Source organism: Oncorhynchus gorbuscha, linkage group LG12 (genome assembly GCF_021184085.1).
Source record: "Oncorhynchus gorbuscha isolate QuinsamMale2020 ecotype Even-year linkage group LG12, OgorEven_v1.0, whole genome shotgun sequence".
NCBI lineage: Eukaryota > Metazoa > Chordata > Actinopteri > Salmoniformes > Salmonidae > Oncorhynchus > Oncorhynchus gorbuscha.
In genome coordinates, this window is record NC_060184.1 from 58,631,121 (window position 1) to 58,654,684 (window position 23,564).

General features: G+C 42.0%; 1 protein-coding gene across 1 annotated transcript in view; it reads right to left on the reverse strand.

Moving 5' to 3' along the window:
* LOC123990397 (cyclic nucleotide-gated cation channel beta-3-like) overlaps positions 1–23,564 on the reverse strand; it is a 39,922-nt gene that overhangs the window by 11,988 nt on the left and 4,370 nt on the right. The window contains exons 4-9 of the mRNA XM_046290954.1: positions 16,554–16,714; positions 15,948–16,259; positions 3,155–3,363; positions 2,622–2,672; positions 2,286–2,372; positions 1,947–2,011 (exon numbers count right to left, since the gene is read on the reverse strand). Of these exons, the coding sequence (XP_046146910.1) occupies positions 1,947–2,011; positions 2,286–2,372; positions 2,622–2,672; positions 3,155–3,363; positions 15,948–16,259; positions 16,554–16,714 (885 nt within the window). The remainder of the gene's footprint in view (positions 1–1,946; positions 2,012–2,285; positions 2,373–2,621; positions 2,673–3,154; positions 3,364–15,947; positions 16,260–16,553; positions 16,715–23,564) is intronic.

Consider the following 23,564-nt stretch of genomic DNA (forward strand, 5'->3'; position numbering starts at 1 on the left):
AAATGCTCACTAACAGTGTAAACAAATGTGTACACAACACTTTTGAGAAATAAGCTTTTTGTGTGTATGGAACATTTCTGGGATATTTTATTTCATTATATTTACAAGTTAGGTCAACTATATTGGCCTATGGAGTCCCTTGGAAACGCAACTACGAGGAATCTCCAAAGATGGGATTTATAAATAAATGATCTGTGCTCCTGAAAGGACTGATCTCTATAATATATAAATAACTTTTGGAAAGCTCATATTCTGAGCTAGCCACAGATCTAACTCAATCTGAATCACCCTTTAACTGGAACAGAATATGGAAAAATATGACTTTGGCAACCTGTAATCCGAACCAACAATTTATACATTTTAAGTTTGTTCACAGACTGTATTTACAACCAACTAAACATTTTATGATGAAATTGATCACAACATCTGACTGTTCACTGTGTCCCCTAAATCAGGTAGGCGGGGTGGAACAGAATATGGAAAAATATGAGGACAATGGGGACAATCGTTAGGGGTGCCAATCTTTTTTTGTTTGTGACCAACTTTTTACTCAGCTTTGTCATTTTATTTTTCAGAGAGAGGTTGCAGGTACAAAAACAATTAAATAAATGCATACAAAGATAATCTCTCTGAAAAATAAAATGATAAAACTGAGTAAAAAGTTGGTCACAAACAAAAAAGCATTGGCACCCTGATTCTTCCAAATAAAATCAAACGAATTGTAATCTGCATTAACATTCAATTTTTTAAAATCTCAATTTAAGGAACTGTATTGTGGACTTTCATGGCTTCCTGTTTCACTGGAGTATAAAAACGAGTTAATGTGTATGTCATCACCATGGGCAAAGAACTCACAAATGAAAAGAGACAACTAGTTGTTGACTTTCAATAATCAGGCAAAAGGGTAAAAAAAACGACTGAAAACTAAATATACCACTTACACTATTAGGGCAACAATTAAGAAGTTTAATACCACTGGGACAATGGTAAACTTGACCCAAATGTATCTTCTCCCCACTCACAGTGAGACAAATGGTTCAGGAGGCAAAGAAAGTCCAAGGAAAGGAGTTGGAGAATTACAGAACTTACAGAATGCATCTTGGGTCCAAATCTACAATCAGACGCCACCTCCATACCAATAGGGGTTGCCATGAAAAAGCCTTTACTGAGAGCAACCAACAAATATAAACGGCTGAAGTTTGTTAAACACCATTGGCACTTAGATTGGAACTGGGTGCTGTGGACAGACGACGCACACCAGTGGTGGGTTTGGCCTCAATAGAAGGATGCATATGCAGAAAATAACCTCATACTTACTGTAAACATGGTGGTGCATCATTTATGTTATGGGGCTGCTTTCCTTCTACTGGTCCTGGGGCCCTTGTTAAGGTCAACAGCATCATAAACTCTACCAAGTACGAGGACATTTTAGCCAAAACAACATGGTTGTCTCTGCCAGGAGGCTGAAACTTGGCCACAAGTGGATCTTCCAGCAAGACAATGACTCCAACCACACATCAAAATATACAAAATGGTTAATTGACCACAAAATCAACATTTTGCAAAGGCCATCTCAGTATCCGGACTTGAACCCCATTGAAAACCTGTGATTTGAATTGAAGAGGGCAGCCCATAAGCGCAGACGAAGGAAATCAAGGTTCTGGAAAGATTCTGTATGGAGGAATGATCTAAAGTCCCTCCCAGTGTGTTCTTCAATATCATAAAACATTATAGGAAAAAGCTAAGTGCCGTTATCCTTGCAAAGTTTCAATAATTTTCACACCCATCTTATATTTTCCCCTGAGCAATTGTATTAGAATAAAATATTTATTTCCCTTTTTTTGCATACAATATACCGCAGTATATTCATAAAATATTTTATACAGTATTCTTTATTGAGAGTGCCAGTAATTTTGGATGTGACGGTGTCTGTTTGATGAGAATACCTCCAGATGTAAGCCTTGGCCATGATACTCTCAAGCCGATCGCTGAACTCGAAAAACATGTCTATCTGTGGAACGAAAGCCAGAAAACCATTGGTACAGTAACTGTCATGAGAGAACAAAAGGAAACGAATTGCATCTATCATCAGATATCCATCATTATATTTGTAAACAGAGTCAGCATACGTCATAGCTTCATAGATGTGCATGCACGTTGTTCCCCAAACACTATCTAATGTCACCCTCTAGTCTAATGTAATATATAGCAATTTAATCAAATGTAATAAAAGATGAAGAATGAAACATAGCATGTTTGGTGATAAAGATAACTGCAGTCTCTACCCTCAGTAGACGGTTGAGTCTGTATAAAGCAGAGAATCCAAACGGGATACCGAGCAGTTCGAATGGGATGATGCTGATCATATCCAACTGCCCCAACAGAAAGAAAATATAATGTTAGGTGGAAATAATACACTCCACTTGAAACAAGTACAACATATCTACAGTACAGTACATGGTCTGGATATTTCTACATCAACATGTGTGATATGTTACTTGAATCATGCCTCGAAGTGGAATGAACAATGTTGCACTGTGTGTATCTCGGTATAGTATAATATATGCAGAGTGAACACCATCAGCAAGGTGAACGTGAGAAATGATTAAATAAGAGCTCACGTTAAACCTCGAAATCTCTCGATAATGTAGCTTCGTCACAGTCCGGTCTTTCTGAAATACAACATGAAGTCTTATCTACCTGCATGTTTCTCTACATTACGGCGGAATTGTTGCCTAATAATAGAATATATGTTAGAAGTACATAAAAAGCATATGCATGCGTACTTGCACATACACAAACTCGTGTGTATGAACACAGATGCAGAAACACACACAAACACACCAGCGGATGCTGCTGATTGGAGAACGGCTCATAATAATGGCTGGAATGGAATAAATTGAATGGTATAAAAATAAACATGGTTTTCATGAGTTTGATACCGTTCCATCGTACTGCATTCCAGCCATTATTATGAGCCGTTCCCTCCTCAGCGGCCTCCACTCTCACACACACACACACACACACACACACACACACACACACACACACACACACACACACACACACACACACACACACACACACACACACGCACACGCACACACGCAATATCAAGACCTTCATCTCTCTAGTGATATTTAGAATGACTTACAATAATGTCTCCTCCTTTCACAAACTGCAGTCGGGGTTGCCAGAGGACGATATCCATGACATTGACACTGTCTGCAAGAATGTCAGCAAATATCCAGAAAGGAACGGACACTGGAGTGTGGATGGGAAAGACCAAACGAACCGGTGTAAACCAAGCGTTGTAGTTGAATGCCAAACTTACAAGTGTTATCCAAGTAATATACTTGCGATCTACAGAAGGAGAGAGAAAAACAGATACAGAGAAAGAAAATGAATGAACAAATGTTAAAGAAGCCGAAATACACTGTGTAGTCCATACCTCCTCCTGTAGTGTAGTGTGTAGCTGTAGTGTAGTGTGTAGCTGTATCGTAATGTGCAGCTGTAGTGTACTACTGTAGTGTTATGTGTAGCTGTAGTGTAGTGTGTAACTGTAGTGCAGTGTGTTGCTGTAGTGCAGTGTGTTGCTGTAGTGTAGCTGTAATGTAGTGTGTAGCTGTAGTGTAGTGTGTAGCTGTAGTGCATTGTGCAGCTTTAGTGTGTAGCTGCAGTGCACAGCTGTAGTGTTTTGTAGTGTGTAGCTGTAACGTGTAGCTGTAGTGTGTAGCTGTAGTGTGTAACTGCAGTGTAGTGTGAAGCTGTAGTGTGTAACATTAGTGTAGTGTAAGTGTATTGTGTAAGTGTAGTGTGTAACTTTAGTGTAGTGTGTAGGTGTAATGTGTAGCTGTAGTGCAGTGTGTAGCTGTAGTGTGTAAGTGTTGTGTGTAACTGTAATGTAGTGTGTAACATTAGTGTAGTGTAAGTGTAGTGTGTAGCTGTAGTGCAGTGTGTAACTGTAGTGTTTAAGTGTAGTGTGTAACTTTAGTGTAGTGTGTAGGTGTAATGTGTCTCTGTAGTTTAACTGTAGTGCAGTGTGTAGCTGTAGTGCAGTGTATAGCTGTAGTGTGTAGCTGCGGTGAAGTGTAGTGTGTAGCTGTAGTGCAGTGTAGTGTGTAGCTGTAGTGTAGTGTGTAGCTGTTGTGTAGTGTGCAGCTGTAGCGTGCAGCTGTAGCGTGCAGCTGTTGTGTTGTATGTAGCTGTAGTATGTAGCTTTAGTGCAGTGTGCAACTGTAGTGTGTAACTTTAGCTGTAGTGTGTAACTGTAGTGTGGTGTGTAGCTGTTGTGTAGTGTGCAGCTGTTGTGCGCAGCTGTTGTGCGCAGCTGTTGTGTTGTGTGTAGCTGTAGTGTTATGTGTAGCTGTAGTGTAGTGTGTGGCTGTAGTGTAGTGTGTAGTTTTAGTGCAGTGTGTAACTGTAGTGTGTAACTTTAGCTGTAGTGTGTAGCTGAGCGTTTAACTGTAGTGAAGTGTGTAACTGTAGTGTAGTGTGTAGCTGTAGTGTAGTGTGCAGCTGTAGTGTGTAACTGTAGTGTGTAACTTTAGCTGTAGTGTGTAGCTGTAGTGTATAGCTGTAGTGTGTAACTGTGGTGTGTAACTGTAATGTGTAACTGTAGTGTAGTGTGTAGCTGTGGTGTAGTGTGTAGCTGTAGTGTGTAACTGTAGTATGTAACTGTAGTGTAGTGTGTAACTTTAGCTGTAGTGTGTAGCTGTAGTGTGTAACTGTAGTATGTAACTTTAGTGTAGTGTGTAACTGTAGTGCAGTGTGTAGCTGTAGTTAAGTGTGCAGCTGTAGTGTGCAACTGTAGTATGTAACTGTAGTGTAGTGTGTAGCTGTAGTGAAGTGTGCAGCTGTAGTGTGTAACTGTAGTGTACTGCTGTAGTGTAGTGTGTAGCTGTAGTGAAGTGTGCAGCTGTAGTGTGTAACTGTAGTGTGTAGCTGTTGTGAAGTGTGCAGCTGTAGTGTGTAACTGTAGTGTAGTGTGTAGCTGTAGTGAAGTGTGCAGCTGTAGTGCGTAACTGTAGTGTACTGCTGTAGTGTTGTGTGTAGATGTAGTGTAGTGTACAGCTGTAGAGTTGTGTAGTGTGTAGCTGTAGTGAATTATGTAACTGTAGTGTGTAGCTGTTGTGTAGTGTATAGCTGTTGTGAGTAACTGTAGTGAAGTGTGTAGCTGTAGTGAAGTGTGTAGCTGTGTGTAGTTTGTAGCTGTAGTGTGTAACTGTAGTGGAGTGTGTAGCTGTTGTGTAGTGTGTAGCTGTAGTGTGTAACTTTAGTGTAGTGTGTAGGTGTAATGTGTCGCTGTAGTGTAACTGTAGTGCAGTGTGTAGCTGTAGTGCAGTGTAGCTGTAGTGTAGTGTGTAGCTGTAGTGTAGTGTGTAGCTGTTGTGTAGTGTGCAGCTGTAGTGTGCAGCTGTTGTGTTGTGTGTAGTTGTAGTGTGTAGCTGTAGTGTGTAGCTTTAGTGCAGTGTGCAACTGTAGTGTGTAACTTTAGCTGTAGTGTGTAACTGTAGTGTGGTGTGTAGCTGTTGTGTAGTGTGCAGCTGTAGTGTGCAGCTGTTGTGTTGTGTGTAGCTGTAGTGTTATGTGTAGCTGTAGTGTTATGTGTAGCTGTAGTGTTATGTGTAGCTGTAGTGTAGTGTGTAGCTGTAGTGTTATGTGTAGCTATAGTGTAGTGTGTAGCTGTAGTGTTATGTGTAGCTGTAGTGTTATGTGTAGCTGTAGTGTTATGTGTAGCTGTAGTGTTGTGTGTAGTTTTAGTGCAGTGTGCAACTGTAGTGTGTAACTTTAGTGTAGTACACACTACACTAACTTTAGTGTAGTACACACTACACTTCACTACACTAGCTGTAGTGAAGTGTGCAGCTGTAGTGTGTAACTGTAGTGTAGTGTGTAACTGTAGTGTAGTGTGTAGTGTGCAGCTGTAGTGTAGTGTGTAACTGTAGTGTGTAACTTTAGCTGTAGTGTGTAGCTGTAGTGTATAGCTGTAGTGTGTAACTGTGGTGTGTAACTGTAATGTGTAACTGTAGTGTAGTGTGTAGCTGTGGTGTAATGTGTAGCTATAGTGTGTAACTGTAGTATGTAACTGTAGTGTAGTGTGTAACTGTAGTGCAGTGTGTAGCTGTAGTGAAGTGTGTAGCTGTAGTGTGTAACTGTAGTGTATAGCTGTTGTGAAGTGTGCAGCTGTAGTGTGCAACTGTAGTGTGTAACTGTAGTGTAGTGTGTAGCTGTAGTGAAGTGTGCAGCTGTAGTGTGTAACTGTAGTGTATAGCTGTTGTGAAGTGTGCAGCTGTAGTGTGCAATTGTAGTGTGTAACTGTAGTGTAGTGTGTAGCTGTAGTGAAGTGTGCAGCTGTAGTGGGTAACTGTAGTGTACTGCTGTAGTGTTGTGTGTAGATGTAGTGTAGTGTACAGCTGTAGAGTTGTGTAGTGTGTAGCTGTAGTGAATTATGTAACTGTAGTGTGTAGCTGTTGTGTAGTGTATAGCTGTTGTGAGTAACTGTAGTGAAGTGTGTAGCTGTAGTGAAGTGTGTAGCTGTGTGTAGTTTGTAGCTGTAGTGTGTAACTGTAGTGCAGTGTGTAGCTGTTGTGAAGTGTGTCGCTGTAGTATGTAACTGTAGTGCAGTGAGTAACTGTACAGTCGTGGCCAAAAGTTTTGAGAATGACACAAATATGAATTTCCACAAAGTTTGCTGCTTCAGTGTCTTTAGATATTTTTGTCAGTTGTTACTATGGAATACTGAAGTATAATTAATAATTAAGCATTTCATAAGTGTCAAAGCCTTTTATTAACAATCACATGAAGTTGATGCAAAGAGTCAATATTTGCAGTGTTGACCCTTCTTTTTCAAGACCTCGCAAACCGCCCTGCATGCTGTCAATTAACTTCTGGGCCACATCCTGTTTGTCAGAAATTGTGGGTTTTTGTTTGTTCACCCGCCTCTTGAGGATTGACCACAAGTTCTCAATGGGATTAAGGTCTGGGGAGTTTCCTGGCCATGGACCCAAAATATCGATGTTTTGTTCCCTGAGCCTCTTAGTTATCACTTTTGCTTTATGGCAAGTTGCTCCATCATGCTGGAAAAGGCATTGTTAGTCACCAAACTGTTCCTGGATGGTTGGGAGAAGTTGCTCTCGGGGGATGTGTTGGTACCATTCTTTATTCATGGCTGTGTTCTTAGGCAAAATTGTGAGTGAGCCCACTCCCTTGGCTGAGAAGCAACCCCACACATGAATGGTCTCAGGATGCTTTACTGTTGGCATGGCACAGGACTGATGGTAGCGCTCACCTTGTCTTCTCCGGACAAGCTTTTTTCCGGATGTCCCAAACAATCGGAAACGGGATTCATCAGAGAAAATGACTTTACCCCAGTCCTCAGCAGTCCAATCCCTGTACCTTTTGCAGAATATCAGTTTGTCCCTGATGTTTTTCCAGGAGAGAAGTGGCTTCTTTGCTGCCCTTCTTGACACCAGGCCATCCTCCCAAAGTCTTCGCCTCACTGTGCATGCAAATGCACTCACACCTGCCTGCTGCCATACCTGAGCAAGCGCTGTACTGGTGGTGCCCCGATCCCGCAGCTTAATCACGGTCCTGGCGCTTTATGGACTTTCTTGGGTGCCCTGAAGCCTTCTTCACAACAATTGAACCCCTCTCCTTGAAGTTCTTGATGATCCGATAAATGATTGATTTAGGTGCAATCTTATTGGCAGCAATATCTTTGACTGTGAAGCCCTTTTTGTGCAAAGCAATGATGACGGCACGTGTTTCCTTTCAGGTAACCAGGGCTGACAGACGAAGAACAATGATTCCAAGCACCACCCTCCTTTTGAAGCTTCCAGTCTGTTATTCGAACTCAATCAGCATGACAGCGTGATCTCCAGCCTTGTCCTCGTCAACACTCACACCTGTGTTAATGAGAGAATCACTGACATGATGTCAGCTGGTCCTTTTGTGGCAGGGCTGAAATGCAGTGGAAATGTTTTTTGGGGATTCAGTTCATTTGCATGGCAATGAGGGACTTTGCAATTAATCTGATCACTCTTCATAACATTCTGGAGTATATGCAAATTGCCATCATACAAACTGAGGCAGCAGACTGAAAATGATTATTTGTGTCATTCTCAAAACCTTTGGCCACGACTGTTGTGTGTAACTGTAGTGCAGTGTGTAGCTGTTGTTAAGTGTGTAACTGTAGTGTAGTGAGTAACTGTAGTGTGTAACTTTAGCTATAGCATGTAGCTGTAGTGTCGTGTAACTGTAGTGCAGTGTGTAGCTGTAGTGATGTGTGTAACTGTAGTGTGTAGCTGTAGTGCAGTGTGTAGCTGTAGTGTAGTGTGCAGCTGTTGTGTAGTGTACAGCTGTGGTGTAGTGTGTAGCTCTAGTGTAGTGTGTAGCTGTAGTGTAGTGTGTAGCTGTAGTCTACAGCTGTAGTGTAGTGTGTAGCTGTAGTGTACAGCTGTAGAGTTGTGTAGTATGTAGCTGTAGTGTGTAGCTGTCGTTTAGTTTGTAACTGTAGTTTAGGGTGTAACTGTAGTGTGCAGCTGTATCTGTAGTGTAGTGTGTAACTGTAGTGCAGTGTGTAGCTGTTGTGAAGTGTGTAATTGTGGTATGTAACTGTAGTGGAGTGTGTAACTGTAGTGTGTAACTTTAGCTGTAGTGTGTAGCTATAGTTTAGTGTGTAGCTGTTGTGTGTAACTTTAGCTGTAATGTGTAACTGTAGTGTTTAACTTTAGTGTAATGTGTAACTGTAGGGTGTAACATTAGTGTAGTGTGTAGGTGTAGTGTGTAGTACATTTACATTTACATTTAAGTCATTTAGCAGACGCTCTTATCCAGAGCGACTTACAAATTGGTGCATTCACCTTATGACATCCAGTGGAACAACCACTTTACAATAGTGCATCTAAATATTTTAAGGGGGGGGGGGGGGGTGAGAAGGATTACTTTATCCTATCCTAGGTATTCCTTAAAGAGGTGGGGTTTCAGGTGTCTCCGGAAGGTGGTGATTGACTCCGCTGTCCTGGCGTCGTGAGGGAGTTTGTTCCACCATTGGGGAGCCAGAGCAACGAACAGTTTTGACTGAGCTGAGCGGGAACTGTACTTCCTCAGTGGTAGGGAGGCGAGCAGGCCAGAGGTGGATGAACGCAGTGCCCTTATTTGGGTGTAGGGCCTGATCAGAGCCTGGAGGTACTGAGGTGCCGTTCCCCTCACAGCTCCGTAGGCAAGCACCATGGTCTTGTAGCGGATGCGAGCTTCAACTGGAAGCCAGTGGAGAGAGCGGAGGAGCGGGGTGACGTGAGAGAACTTGGGAAGGTTGAACACTAGACGGGCTGCGGCGTTCTGGATGAGTTGTAGGGGTTTAATGGCACAGGCAGGGAGCCCAGCCAACAGCGAGTTGCAGTAATCCAGACGGGAGATGACAAGTGCCTGGATTAGGACCTGCGCCGCTTCCTGTGTGAGGCAGGGTCGTACTCTGCGGATGTTGTAGAGCATGAACCTACAGGAACGGGCCACCGCCTTGATGTTAGTTGAGAACGACAGTTTGTTGTCCAGGATCACGCCAAGGTTCTTAGCGCTCTGGGAGGAGGACACAATGGAGTTGTCAACCGTGATGGCGAGATCATGGAACGGGCAGTCCTTCCCCGGGAGGAAGAGCAGCTCCGTCTTGCCGAAGTTCAGCTTGAGGTGGTGATCCGTCATCCACACTGATATGTCTGCCAGACATGCAGAGATGCGATTCGCCACCTGGTCATCAGAAGGGGGAAAGGAGAAGATTAATTGTGTGTCGTCTGCATAGCAATGATAGGAGAGACCATGTGAGGTTATGACAGAGCCAAGTGACTTGGTGTATAGCGAGAATAGGAGAGGGCCTAGAACAGAGCCCTGGGGGACACCAGTGGTGAGAGCGCGTGGTGAGGAGACAGATTCTCGCCACGCCACCTGGTAGGAGCGACCTGTCAGGTAGGACGCAATCCAAGCGTGGGCCGCGCCGGAGATGCCCAACTCGGAGAGGGTGGAGAGGAGGATCTGATGGTTCACAGTATCGAAGGCAGCCGATAGGTCTAGAAGGATGAGAGCAGAGGAGAGAGAGTTAGCTTTAGCGGTGCGGAGCGCCTCCGTGATACAGAGAAGAGCAGTCTCAGTTGAATGACTAGTCTTGAAACCTGACTGATTTGGATCAAGAAGGTCATTCTGAGAGAGATAGCGGGAGAGCTGACCAAGGACGGCACGTTCAAGAGTTTTGGAGAGAAAAGAAAGAAGGGATACTGGTCTGTAGTTGTTGACATCGGAGGGATCGAGTGTAGGTTTTTTCAGAAGGGGTGCAACTCTCGCTCTCTTGAAGACGGAAGGGACGTAGCCAGCGGTCAGGGATAAGTTGATGAGCGAGGTGAGGTAAGGGAGAAGGTCTCCGGAAATGGTCTGGAGAAGAGAGGAGGGGATAGGGTCGAGCGGGCAGGTTGTTGGGCGGCCGGCCGTCACAAGACGCGAGATTTCATCTGGAGAGAGGGGAGAAAGAGGTCAGAGCACAGGGTAGGGCAGTGTGAGCAGAACCAGCGGTGTTGTTTGACTTAGCAAACGAGGATCGGATGTCGTCGATCTTCTTTTCAAAATGGTTGACGAAGTCATCTGTAGAGAGGGAGGAGGGGGGGGAGGGGGAGGAGGATTCAGGAGGGAGGAGAATGTGGCAAAGAGCTTCCTAGGGTTAGAGGCAGATGCTTGGAATTTAGAGTGGTAGAAAGTGGCTTTAGCAGCAGAGACAGAGGAGGAAAATGTAGAGAGGAGGGAGTGAAAGGATGCCAGGTCCGCAGGGAGGCGAGTTTTCCTCCATTTCCGCTCTGCCTTCCGGAGCCCTGTTCTGTGAGCTCGCATTGAGTCGTCAAGCCACGGAGCGGGAGGGGAGGACCGAGCCGGCCTGGAAGATAGGGGACATAGAGAGTCAAAGGATGCAGAAAGGGAGGAGAGGAGGGTTGAGGAGGCAGAATCAGGAGATAGGTTGGAGAAGGTTTCAGCAGAGGGAAGAGATGATAGGATGGAAGAGGAGAGAGTAGCGGGGGAGAGAGAGCGAAGGTTGGGACGGCGCGATACCATCCGAGTAGGGGCAGTGTGGGAAGTGTTGGATGAGAGCGAGAGGGAAAAGGATACAAGGTAGTGGTCGGAGACTTGGAGGGAAGTTGCAATGAGGTTAGTGGAAGAACAGCATCTAGTAAAGATGAGGTCGAGCGTATTGCCTGCCTTGTGAGTAGGGGGGGAAGGTGAGAGGGTGAGGTCAAAAGAGGAGAGGAGTGGAAAGAAGGAGGCAGAGAGGAATGAGTCAAAGGTAGACGTGGGGAGGTTAAAGTCGCCCAGAACTGTGAGAGGTGACCCGTCCTCAGGTATGTAGCTGAAGTGTGTAACTGTAGTGTGTAACTTTAGTGTAATGTGTAGCTGTAGTGAAAGTGTGTGACTGTAGTGTGTAGCTATAGTGTAGTGTGTAACTGTAGTGTGTAGCTGTTGTGTGTAACTGTAGTGTAACTATAGTGTAGTGTGTAGCTGTAGTGTGTAGCTGCTGTGTAGTGAGTAACTGTAGTGTGTAACTGTGGTGCAGTGTGTAACTGTAGTGTGTAGCTATAGTGTAGTGTGTAACTGTAGTGTGTAGCTGTTGTGTGTAACTGTAGTGTAACTATAGTGTAGTGTGTAGCTGTAGTGTGTAGCTGCTGTGTAGTGAGTAACTGTAGTGTGTAACTGTGGTGCAGTGTGTAACTGTAGTGTGTAGCTTTAGTGTTTTACTGTAGTGTGTAGATGTAGCGTAGTGTGTAACTGTAGTGTGTAGTTCTCCTGTAGTGTGTAGCTATAGTGCAATGTGTTACTGTAGTGTGTAGCTGTTGCTAAATGACTTAAATGTAAATGTAAATGTGTGCAGCTGTAGTGTTGTGTGTAGCTGTAGTGTGTAGCTGTAGTGTAGTGTGTAGCTGTAGTGTTGTGTGTCGCTGAAGTGTTGTGTGCAGCTGTAGTGAAGTGTGTAGCTGTAGTGTGTAGCTGTAGTGTAGTGTGTAGCTGTTGTGTGCAGCTGTAGTGTTGTGTGTAGCTGTAGTGTGTAGCTGTAGTGTAGTGTGTAGCTGTAGTGTAGTGTGTAGCTGTAGTGTTGTGTGCAGCTGTAGTGTTGTGTGCAGCTGTAGTGTAGTGTGTAGCTGAAGTGTTGTGTGCAACTGTAGTGTTGTGTGCAGCTGTAGTGAAGTGTGTAGCTGTAGTGTAGTGTGTATCTGAGATGTAGTGTGTAGCTCTAATGTGGTGTGTAGCTCTAATGTGGTGTGTAGCTCTAATGAAGTGTGTAGCTGAGATGTAGTATGTGGCTGTAGTGTAGTGTGTAGCTGTCGTGTAGCTGTAGTGAAGTGTGCAGCTGTAGAGTTGTGTGGTATGTAGCTGTAGTGTGCAGCTGTAGAGTTGTGTGGTATGTAGCTGTAGTGTACTATGTAGCTGTAGTGTACAGCTATAGAGTTTAGTGGTATTTCGCTGTAGTGTGATATTATGTAATCGTATTATTATATGTAGTAGAAAGCAATGGGTTAGAAGAAGTCTACATAACAAACCCATAAAGTAAAATGTAACATCCATATATGGCCAGCTATATAAACTTTAACATTGATTTATCCTGCAATAGATGTCGTTCAATTGATAACATACATTTTGTTTTTCTTCTAATGCCTCTTAAGGGGAAAGTAATCTAAAAGTAATGGAATGTAATCAGATTCCATGACTGAGTTTGGGCAATCCAAAAGCTACATTACTGATTACAATTTTACTGTAACAGATTACATATAGAAAGTAACCTACCCAACCCTGAGTGTAGTGTATAGCTGTAGTGTAGCTGTAGTGTAGTGTGTAACTGTAGTGTAGTCTACAGCTGTATTGTAGTGTGTAGTGTGCAACTGTAGTGTGTAGCTGTAGTGTAGTGTGCAGTTGTAGCTGTAGTGTAGTGTGTAGCTGTAGTGTAGTGTGCAGCTGTAGTGTGTAGCTGTAGTGTAGTGTGCAGTTGTAGCTGTAGTGTAGTGTGTAGCTGTAGTGTAGTGTGCAGTTGTAGTGTGTAGCTGTAGTGCAGTGTGCAGTTGTAGCTGTAGTGTAGTGTGTAGCTGTAGTGTAGTGTGCAGCTGTAGTGTGTAGCTGTAGTGCAGTGTGCAGTTGTAGCTGTAGTGTAGTGTGTAGCGAACCTTACAGAAGAAAACACATTAATTTCCATGATAACATGTGAAATCAACATGTGAAAACATGAAACTACACATGGGAAAACATAATCTTGTGAAATAAATGTGACTCCATGGGGATGCAAAATTTCAACAAAGGGAGAGTTTGATTTCCACATTGAAAGTTTTTGCATGTGAAAATGCAATTCCACATGTCAGAGTTTGATTTTCACATGTGAAAGGCTTTCACATGTAAATGTTTTTCCCATGTGAAACTGCAAATGTTACATCTGAATCTGCAATGGTGAAAAGGTGATGCTAACGTGAACATTCGTAAAGTATTCTGACCCCATCACTTTTTAAAATGTTGTTACGTTACAGCCTCGTTCTAAAATTGATTAAATTAATTGTTTTCCTCATAATCTACACACAATACCTCATAATGACAAAGCGAAAACAGGTTTTTCAAAATGTTTGCAAATATATAGAATAAAATAAACTGAAATACCTTATTTACATAAGTATTCAGACCCTTTGCTATTAGACCCTTTGCCACCGATCATCCTTGAGATGTTCCTACAACTTGATTGGAGTCCACCTGTGGTAAATTCACTTGATTGGACATGATTTGGAAAGGCACACCCCTGTCTATATAAGGTCCCACAGTTGACAGTGCATGTCAGAGCAAAAATCAAGCCATGAGGTTGAAGGAATTGTCCGTAGAGCTCCGGGACAATATTGTGTCGAGGCACAGATCTGGGGAAGGGTACCAAAACATTTCTGCAGCATTGAAGGTCCCCAAGAACACAGTGCCCTCTCTCATTCTTAAAGGGAAGAAGTTTGGAACCACCGAGACTCTTCCTTGAGCTGGCTCCCGGCCAAACTGAGCAATCGATGAAGAAGGGCCTTTGTCAGGGAGGTGACCAAGAACCCGATGGTCACTCTGACAGAGCTTGGCAGAACGTTTCAGAAAGACAACCATCTCTGCAGCACTCCACCAATCAGGCCTTTATGGTAGGGTTGCCGTTAACGGGATCGATATGACAACAGCCTGTGAAAGTGCAGAGCGCCAAATTCAAAACAACAGAAATCTCATCATTAAAATTCCTCAAACATACATGTTTCTTATACCGTTTTAAAGATAATCTTGTTGTTAATCCCACCACAGTGTCCGATTTCAAATAGGCTTTACAGCGAAAGCACCACAAACAATTATGTTAGGTCACCACCAAGCCACAGAAAAACACAGCCATTTTTCCAGCCAAAGAGAGGAGTCACAAAAACCACAAATAGAGATCAAATTAATCACTAACCTTTGATGATGTTCATCAGATGACACTCATAGGACTTCATGTTACACAATACATGTATGTTTTGTTTGATAAAGTTCATATTTATATAAAAAAATCTGAGTTTACATTGGCGCGTTACGTTCACTAGTTCCAAAAACACCCGGTGATATTGCAGAGAGCCACATCATTACAGAAATACTCATTATAAATGTTGATAAATTCAAGTGTTAGACATGGAAATATAGATATACCTCTCCTTAATTCAACCGCAGTGTCAGATTTCCAAAAAGAATTACGGCGCTCAGAAAACAAATTCAATTTTCTGCCATGTTGGAGTCAACAGAAATCAGAAATTACACTGTAAATATTCCCTTACCTTTGATGATCTTCATCAGAATGCACTCACAGGAATCGCAGTTCCACAATAAATGCTTGATTTGTTCAATAATGACCATTATTTATGTCCAAGTAGCTACTTTTGTTAGCGCTTAGGTATACAAATCCAAACGCTTGTGCAGGTCTCCCATAACTTCGGACAAAAACTTCAAAAAGTTATATTACAGGTCTTAGAAACATTTCAAACTAAGTATAGAATCAATCTTCAGGATGATTTTATCATAAATCTTAAAGTTCCAAACGGAGAATTCCTTTGTGTGTAGAGGAGGAGCAATGGAACGCAGGTCGATATCATGTGGAATGCGCATGACCAGGAAATGGCTCTGCCAGTAACCTGCCTCATTCAGCTCTTATTCAGGCCCACAACACAGTAGAAGCCTCATTCAAGTTTCTAAAGATGGTTGACATCTAGTGAATCCTAGGAAGTGCAACATCATCCATATCCCACTGTGAATTCAATAGGGCCTGGGTTGAAAATCGACCAACCTCAGATTTCTCACTTTGCCTGCCATATGAGTTCTGTTATACTCACAGACATCATTCAAACAGTTTTGGAAATTTCAGAGTGTTTTTTATCCAACACTAATAATAATATGCATATATTAGCAACTGGGAATGAGGAGCAGGCCATTTACTCTGGGCACCTCTGGACACCTTTCATCCAAGCTACTCAATACTGCCTCTACAGCCATAAGAAGTTAAAAGGCTTGGAGTTTGCCAAAAGGCACCTAAAGGACTCTCAGACCATGAGAAACAAGATTAAACTCTTTGGCCTGAATGCCAAGTGTCACGTCTGGAGACCAGGCACGTAACAAAATGTGTAAAAAGTCAAGGGGTCTGAATACCTTTGTGAATGCACTGTAACTGTATTATGAAGCTGCTCATTTTTTTGTCATTTAGCCAATGCACTTATCCAGAGCAATTAGGGATAAGTGCCTTGATCAAAGCCATATCGAAATATTTTTCACCTAGTCGGCTAGAAGATTCAAACCAGCAACCTTTCGGTTACTGGCCCAGCACTCTTCACCGCTAGTTGCCTACCTAATGTGTAGCTGTAGTGTAGTGTGTAGGTGTACTTTAGTATGTAACTGAGCACTACCTGTGAATGGATCTATGGTGTTACCAAGCACTGAGTCCATGGCGTCTTCAACTGGTTGGAGCATAGTGTCAATGAAGGAAAAGCTGATCGTGGGACAAATGGATGCATCTCTAGCTGCCTGCTCCTCCTCCTGTTTCTTTAGCCGCTCTGCCTCCTTCTTCTCCGCATCTGCCTTCGCTTTCTCCTCCTTTTTCTTTGCCATCTCTACTGCCTTTATCGCGTCTGCTTCTGCTTTTTTTATTGCATCGTCCTCTGCTTTTATCCTCTCTGCCTCCTTCTTCCTCAGGTAGTCTGGTTTCCTCAAGACCGGGGCTGTAGAAAACAGGCAGAAACCATTATGAATGATATGAGTGGTATGGAATAGCAGAGGAGTTTTTAATTATATAGTCTAACATTTGGGCTTCATCATTGAGCATATCAGGCCTTCTAAATTTTAACATGGTCGATATGTATTGAAGTACAATATATTATACATACAGTATGATACATATACGGTTCCTTATTAGACAACTCTAACTAATCAAAAACCAAAGTGATTGATTGATTGATTGATTGACTGACTGACTGATTGACACAACAACATCTGTTTACAGTAGGTCCACTTACTGATAGGGGGGCTGATTTCAGGTGTGGTAGCATAGGGGTCAATGGCAATCTCTTTGTAGGTATTTGTCCGGTCTCTTAGCCGTTTGACAACTTCCCGGAGTGTGTCATCTGCATACCTGCTGTACACAACCGGCGGAGGTGGAGGAGGGGGCTGCTCTTCACTGCATCAAGAGACAAGAGGACAAATTGTTTAACAGGGTTCTAATTAATTCAAATAATCAGAAGAAGAACATGATTTGTGTTCAAATAAAAGGAGGATGAATGTCATGGCATGTTCCTTAAATAGATATTGCATGTAAGGGCAGTCCGGACCAGGTGCTGAGATTTTTTTTGGCGGGCTACTGATTACATCAGTACAGTGGTGACCGGTCAAAAAAAAAATTTTTTTTTGTTGCCTGTTTTACATGTTATTTTTGTATTAATGCGTGTCACATATCAGTTTGCAAACAATGTAAAAATATATATTAATATATATATTATATTAATATATATTAACTTAAATGAGTTACATTACAAGTGCAATCCAAGAAGGCATCAAATCCAAGAATCCATATATATACGTACACACACATCTTAAAAATATATATATATTTTCCTTTATTACTTTCTAACCCTCCCCTATTTTTTTGCAGTAATGCTGCAATTAGTTGGTTGTAATTTTGGGTAGAGCACACATTTCCATATATTTTTGTTAGCTGCATGTGTGACATAAATCAATCAGTCTTACAGTATTTATGATATAATTTACAAAGATTATACTTTTTTTTAAAGTGAGAGGTCTAAAGCATTAATATTTAATCATGTCCACATCACCATTAGACCATTTTATTGGTAAACTACACTGTAATGTAAAAGTTGTATTTGTTTGCGATCCAATACGTAATATAGTACACTTAATAATTAATTTGGTTGTAAATCCAGAGAGGTTAGAAAAAGTATCTCGATCTCTATACCTCTATGAGACTGTGTAGGGATCCAAGTTGTGGATTTAAAAGAAAACATGAATCATCAGTGTACAATTTGATTTGATTTTACACCTGCATTGTTTGCTGTTTGGGGTTTTAGGCTGGGTTTCTGTACAGCACTTTGAGATATCAGCTGATGTACGAAGGGCTATATAAATAAATTTGATTTGATTTGATTTGATTACAATGACACCTTTGTTTTTAAGCCCTGGATTTCTAACCCCTTGATATTATTGTTGGATCTGAGTTTAATAGCTAACATTTTGATGGCCAAAATAATATGTCGATAGTGGACAACCTTGTTTTACAGTGTAGACATTGTTAATGTTGTAAACAACTATAGTAGCTGGAAATGACAAATTTTTATGCAAAATCTACATAGGTGTACAGAAGCCCATTATCAGCAACCATCACTCCTGTGTTACAATGGCATGTTGTGTTAGCTAATCCAAGTTGATGATTTTAAAAGGCTAATTTATCATTAGAAAACCCTTTTGCAATTATGTTAGCACAGCTGAAAACTGTTGTTTTGATTAAAGAGGCAATAAAACTGTCCTTCTTTAGACGAGTTGAGTATCTGGAGCATCAGCATTTGTGGGTTCGATTCAGGCTCAAAATCGCCAGTCTATTCTTGTTCTGAGAAATGAAGGCTATTCCATGTGAGAAATTGCCAAGAAACTGAAGATCTCATACGACACTGTGTACAACTCCCTTCACAGAACAGCACAAACTGGCTCTAAACAGAATAGAAAGAGAAGTGGGAGGCCCCGGTGCCAAACTGAGCAAGAGGACAAGTACATTAGAGTGTCTAGTTTGAGAAACAGACACCTCACAAGTCCTCAACTGGCAGCTTCATTAAATGGTACCCACAAAACACCAGTCTCAACGTCAACAGTGAAGAGGTGACTCCGGGATGCTGGCCTTCTAGGCAGAGTTCCTCTGTCCAGTGTCTGTCCTTTTGCCCATTTTAATATTTTCTTTTATTGGCCAGATATTACCTTTTATTTGCAACTCTGCCTAGAAGGCCAGCATCCCGGAGTCACTGACATTTCTAAGTGACCCCAAACATTTGAACGGTAGTGTATATATACAGTGGCTTGAGAAAGTATTCATTCCTTGGCATTTTTCCTATTTTGTTGCCTTACAACCTGGAATTAAAATGGATTTGGGGGAGTTTGTATCATTTGATTTACACAACATGCCTACCACTTTGAAGATGCAAAATATTTTTGGGTGTGTTACAAACAAGAAATAAGACAATAGAACTGAAAACTTGAGCATGCATAACTATTCACCCTCCTATTCACCCCCAGTATCCTCTGAACCGTTTTATGTTGAGATGTGTCTGTTTATTTGGGCTGCAATCTGACGTGCAGTTGACTCTAATCAATTTATCTTCTGCAGCAGAGGTACTGTAACTCTGGGTCTTTCCTTCCTGTGGTGGTCCTCATGTGAGCCAGTTTCATCATAGCGCTTGATGGTTTTTGTGACTGCACTTGAAGAAACTTTAAAAGTTCTTGGCATTTTCCTGACTGACCTTCATGTTTTAAAGTAATAATGGACTGTCGTTTCTCTTTGCTTATTTCAGCTGTTCTTGCCATAACATTGACTTGTACTTTAACCAAATAGGGCTATCCTCTGTATACCACCCATTCCTAGCCACAACATAATTGATTGGCTCAGACGCATTAACCTCTTGAAGCTATGGGGGCGCTATTTCATTATTGGATAAAAAAAACGTGCCCGTTTTAAGTGCAATATTTTGTCACAAAAAGATGCTCGACTATGCATATAATTGGCAGCTTTGGAACGAAAACACCCTGACGTTTTCAAAACTGCAAAGATATTATCTGTGAGTGCCCCAGAAATGATGCTACAGGTGAAACCCAGATAAAAATCCAATCTCTAGACAATAAGGTGGACGAAATTAGGGCACGAGTTGCCTTCCAGAGGGACATCAGAGATTGTAACATTCTCTGTTTCACAGAAACATGGCTCACTTGGGATATGTTGTCAGAGTCGGTTCTGCCACCCGGTTTCTTCACGCATTGCGCCGACAGAAACAACATCTCTCTGGTAAAAAGAAAGGCTGGGGTGTATGCCTTATGATTAGCGACTCATGGTGCAATGATAACAACATACAGGAACTCAAGTCCTATTGTTCACCTGACCTCAGAATTCCTTACAATCAAATGCCGACTGCATTGTATACCAAGAGAATTCTCTTCGATTATAGTCACAGCCGTGTATACCCCTACCCCGCCCCTCCAAGCAGATACCTTGACGGCCCTGAAAGTACTTCCCTGGACTATATTTAAATTGGAAACATATACCCTGAGGCTGCATTTATTGTAGCTGCGGATTTTAACAAACCTAATCTGAGAACAAGGCTTCCTAAATTCTATCTACATATTGAATGCGTGACAAGTTGGTAGCATTCTGGACCATTACTACTCTAACTCTAACTCGACCCCGCCCTGTGCAACTGGGTCCTGGGCTTTCGACCCTGCCTCCAACTCAATCATCAAGTTTGCAGTGGTAGGCTTGATTACCAACAACGACGAGATGGCCTACAAGAAGGAGGTGAGGGCCTTCGGAGTGTGGTGTCAGGAGAATAACCTCTCACTCAACAGCAACAAAACAAAGGAGATGATCGTGGACTTCAGGAAACAGCAGAGGGAGCGTTCCCCCATCCACATCGACGGGACAGTAGTGGAGAAGGTGGAAAGTTTTAAGTTCCTTGGCGTACACATCACGGACAAACTGAAATGGTCCACCCACACAGACATCGTAGAGAAGAAGGCGCAACAGTGCCTCTTAAGAGGCTGAAGAAATTTGTCTTGTCACATAAAACCCTCACAAATTTGACAGATGTCGGGCTGTATCACCGCCTGGTATGGCAACTGCTCTGCCCAGACCCGCAATGCTCTCCAGATGCACAACGCATTCCCGGGGGCAAACTACCTGCCCTCCAGGACACCTACATCACCCGATGTCACAGGAAGGCCAAAAAGATAATCAAGGACAACAACCAGCTACTGCCTGTTCACTCCGTTATCATCCAGAAGGCGAGGTCAGTACAGGTGCATCAAAGCTGGTACCGAGAGACTGAAAACAGCTCTCAAGGCCACCAGACAGTTAAACAGCCATCACTAACAGAGTGGCCGCTGGTAACATAGAGACTCAAATATCTGGCCGATTTAATAATTTAATATAGGTATCACTAGTCACTTTAAATAATGCCACTTTAATAATGTCTACATATCCTACATTACGCATCCCATATGTATAAACTGTATTCTATACCATCTACTGCATCTTGCCTATGCCGAACAGCCATCAATCATCAATATACAGTTGAAGTCAGAAGTTTACATACACCTTAGCCAAATACATTTAAACTCAGTTTTTCACAATTTCCGATATTTAATCCTAGTAAAAATTCCCCATCTTAGGTCAGTTAGGATCACCACTTTATTTGAAGAATGTGAAATGTCAGAATAATAGTAGAGAGAATGATTTATTTCAGCTTTTAATTCTTTCATCACATTCCCAGTGGGTCAGAAGTTTAAATACACTCAATTAGTATTTGTTAGCATTGCCTTTAAATTGTTTAACTTGGGTGTCATGTATTGTCATGTATTGTCATGTCTTGTCCCTGTGCTTTCTCTTCTCTTCGTTTCCCCCTGCTGTCGTATTAGGTTTCTTTCTCTCTCTCTATCCCTCTCTCTCTCTATCGTTCCGTTCCTGCTCCCAGCTGTTCCTCATTCTCCTAACGACCTCGTTTAACTCTCTCACACCTGTCCCCTATTTTGCCCTCTGATTAGGTCCCTATTTCTCTCTCGGTTTCTGCCTCTGTCCTTGTCGGATTCTTGTTTGCTGTTTGCTGTGTCCTTGTTCCGTCCTGTCATGTTTTGCCTTTTCATCAGATGCTGCGTGTGAGCAGGTGTCTCTGTCCGCTACGGCCCGCGCCTACCCGAAGGGACCTGCAGTCTGTTGCCGCTTATCCTGCAATTCTCCTCAACAACTAAGAGGATTTATGTTTTCCCTGTTTGGACATTTCCTGTAAAGGATTGAGGATTATGTTTTCTCTGTTTGGACTTTAATAAACTCAGTTTCTGTTAAGTCGCTTTTGGGTCCTCACTCACCTGCATAACATTGGGTAGCCTTCTACAAGCTTCCCACAAAATGTTGGGTGAATTTTGGCCCATTCCTCCTGACAGAGCTGGTGTAACTGAATCAGGTTTGTAGGCCTCCTTGCTCGCACACGCTTTTTCCGTTCTGCCCACATATGCTCTATAGGATTGAGGTCAGGGCTTTGTGATGGCCACTCCAATACCATGACTTTATTGTCCTTAAGCCATTTTGCCACAACTTTGGAAATATGCTTGGGGCCATTGTCCATTTGGAAGACCCATTTGCGACCAAGTTTTAACTTCCTGACTGATGTCTTGAGATGTTGCTTCAAAGATGTCCTAACTGACTTGCCAAAACTATAGTTTGTTAGCAAGACATTTGTGGAGTGGTTGAAAAACAAGTTTTAATGACTCCAACCTAAGTGTATGTAAACTTTTGACTTCAACTGTATTTATATGAACATATTCTTATTCATTTAGATTTGTGTGTATAATGGTAGTTGTTGTGGATTTGTTTGATTACTTAGATACTACTGCACTGTCGGAACTAGAAGCACAAGCATTTCGCTGCACTCACATTAACATCTGCTAACCACGTGTATGTGACCAATACAAATTGATTTGATTTGCTTCGAGCTGTCATCAAGACAAAGGGTGGATACTTTGAAGAATCTCAAATATAAAATGTATTTTGATTTGTTTAACACTTTTTTGGTTACTACATGATTCCATATGTTTTATTTAATAGTTTTGATGTCTTCACTATTATTCTACAATGTAGAAAATAGTAAAAAAATAAATAAAGAATAACCCTGGAATGAGTAGGTGTGTCCAAACTTTTGACTGGTACAGAATATATGATTTTTTTTCCCACAGAAAACTTAAAACTTAAAAGCAAAATAAAACCACCCCTGGGCCAAATTAAGTCGGGAAACCCGGCCCGACAGTATGGTATTAGATAGGGCCTAGATTTGATCCTGGGTGTACAGAGCTGCATTCGCTACATGCACAGAACTCCTCGCAATCATTATGGTTGTGTTTACAAAGTCTGCCCAATTCTGATCTTTTGCAACTAATTGGTCTTTTGACCAGTCAGATCACTGATAATTTGGCAAAAGATCAGAATTGAGCTGCCTGTGTAAACTCAGTGGGACCACCATGGCTGTGTTGTCCATGGGGACCTATTGAGTCATACTCAGCACAGCAGCATACCACCCACCTGCCATCTTAGTACTAGGAACAAATATAATCACCGTCTCTCTCTCTCGTGCTCTCTCCAGACGCACTGGAGGTAATCCTGGTGCTAGTGATTAGTTGGTTACAAAGTAATTGCCAGGTGTGCCAGGAAACTAAGAATACTTTCCATCTGTACTGTATATCCCTAATATACTCTGAGAAGATGCTGTATTGGACTGGTATTCATATTTTATCTGTCCCTTTTTAATTTACTGCAGTGGGCTAAATCAGGTTCACACATCATATTTATTCTACTTTGAAACAAAAGTATACACATCACATACATGGTTGTACCATGTCAGATATAGAATTGTAATGTATTCAATGTTGAGTTTGCATCCCAATATTACACTTTTATATTCATCACAGAAGACTGAAAAATAACAAAACCGTTTGACATAGAAACAGCTGATTTTCAGCATATTCTTTGAAATACTGTTTATTAATTATGAAATTATGAAAAATATTATTGACATTCCACCCATGAGGCCACTAGAGGGCACTTTGGTCAGTCAAATCAAATCAAATCAATAATTCCACTGCAGGAATGGTTCTCGTTTCTCTGCACTGTGCTTAAAGATATTTCCCACTAGCATCTTATAAGAATTCTATACCAGATGAAGCATTTAAGAGTACACACACACACACACATTAAGAGGTATGGAGCTTACTAC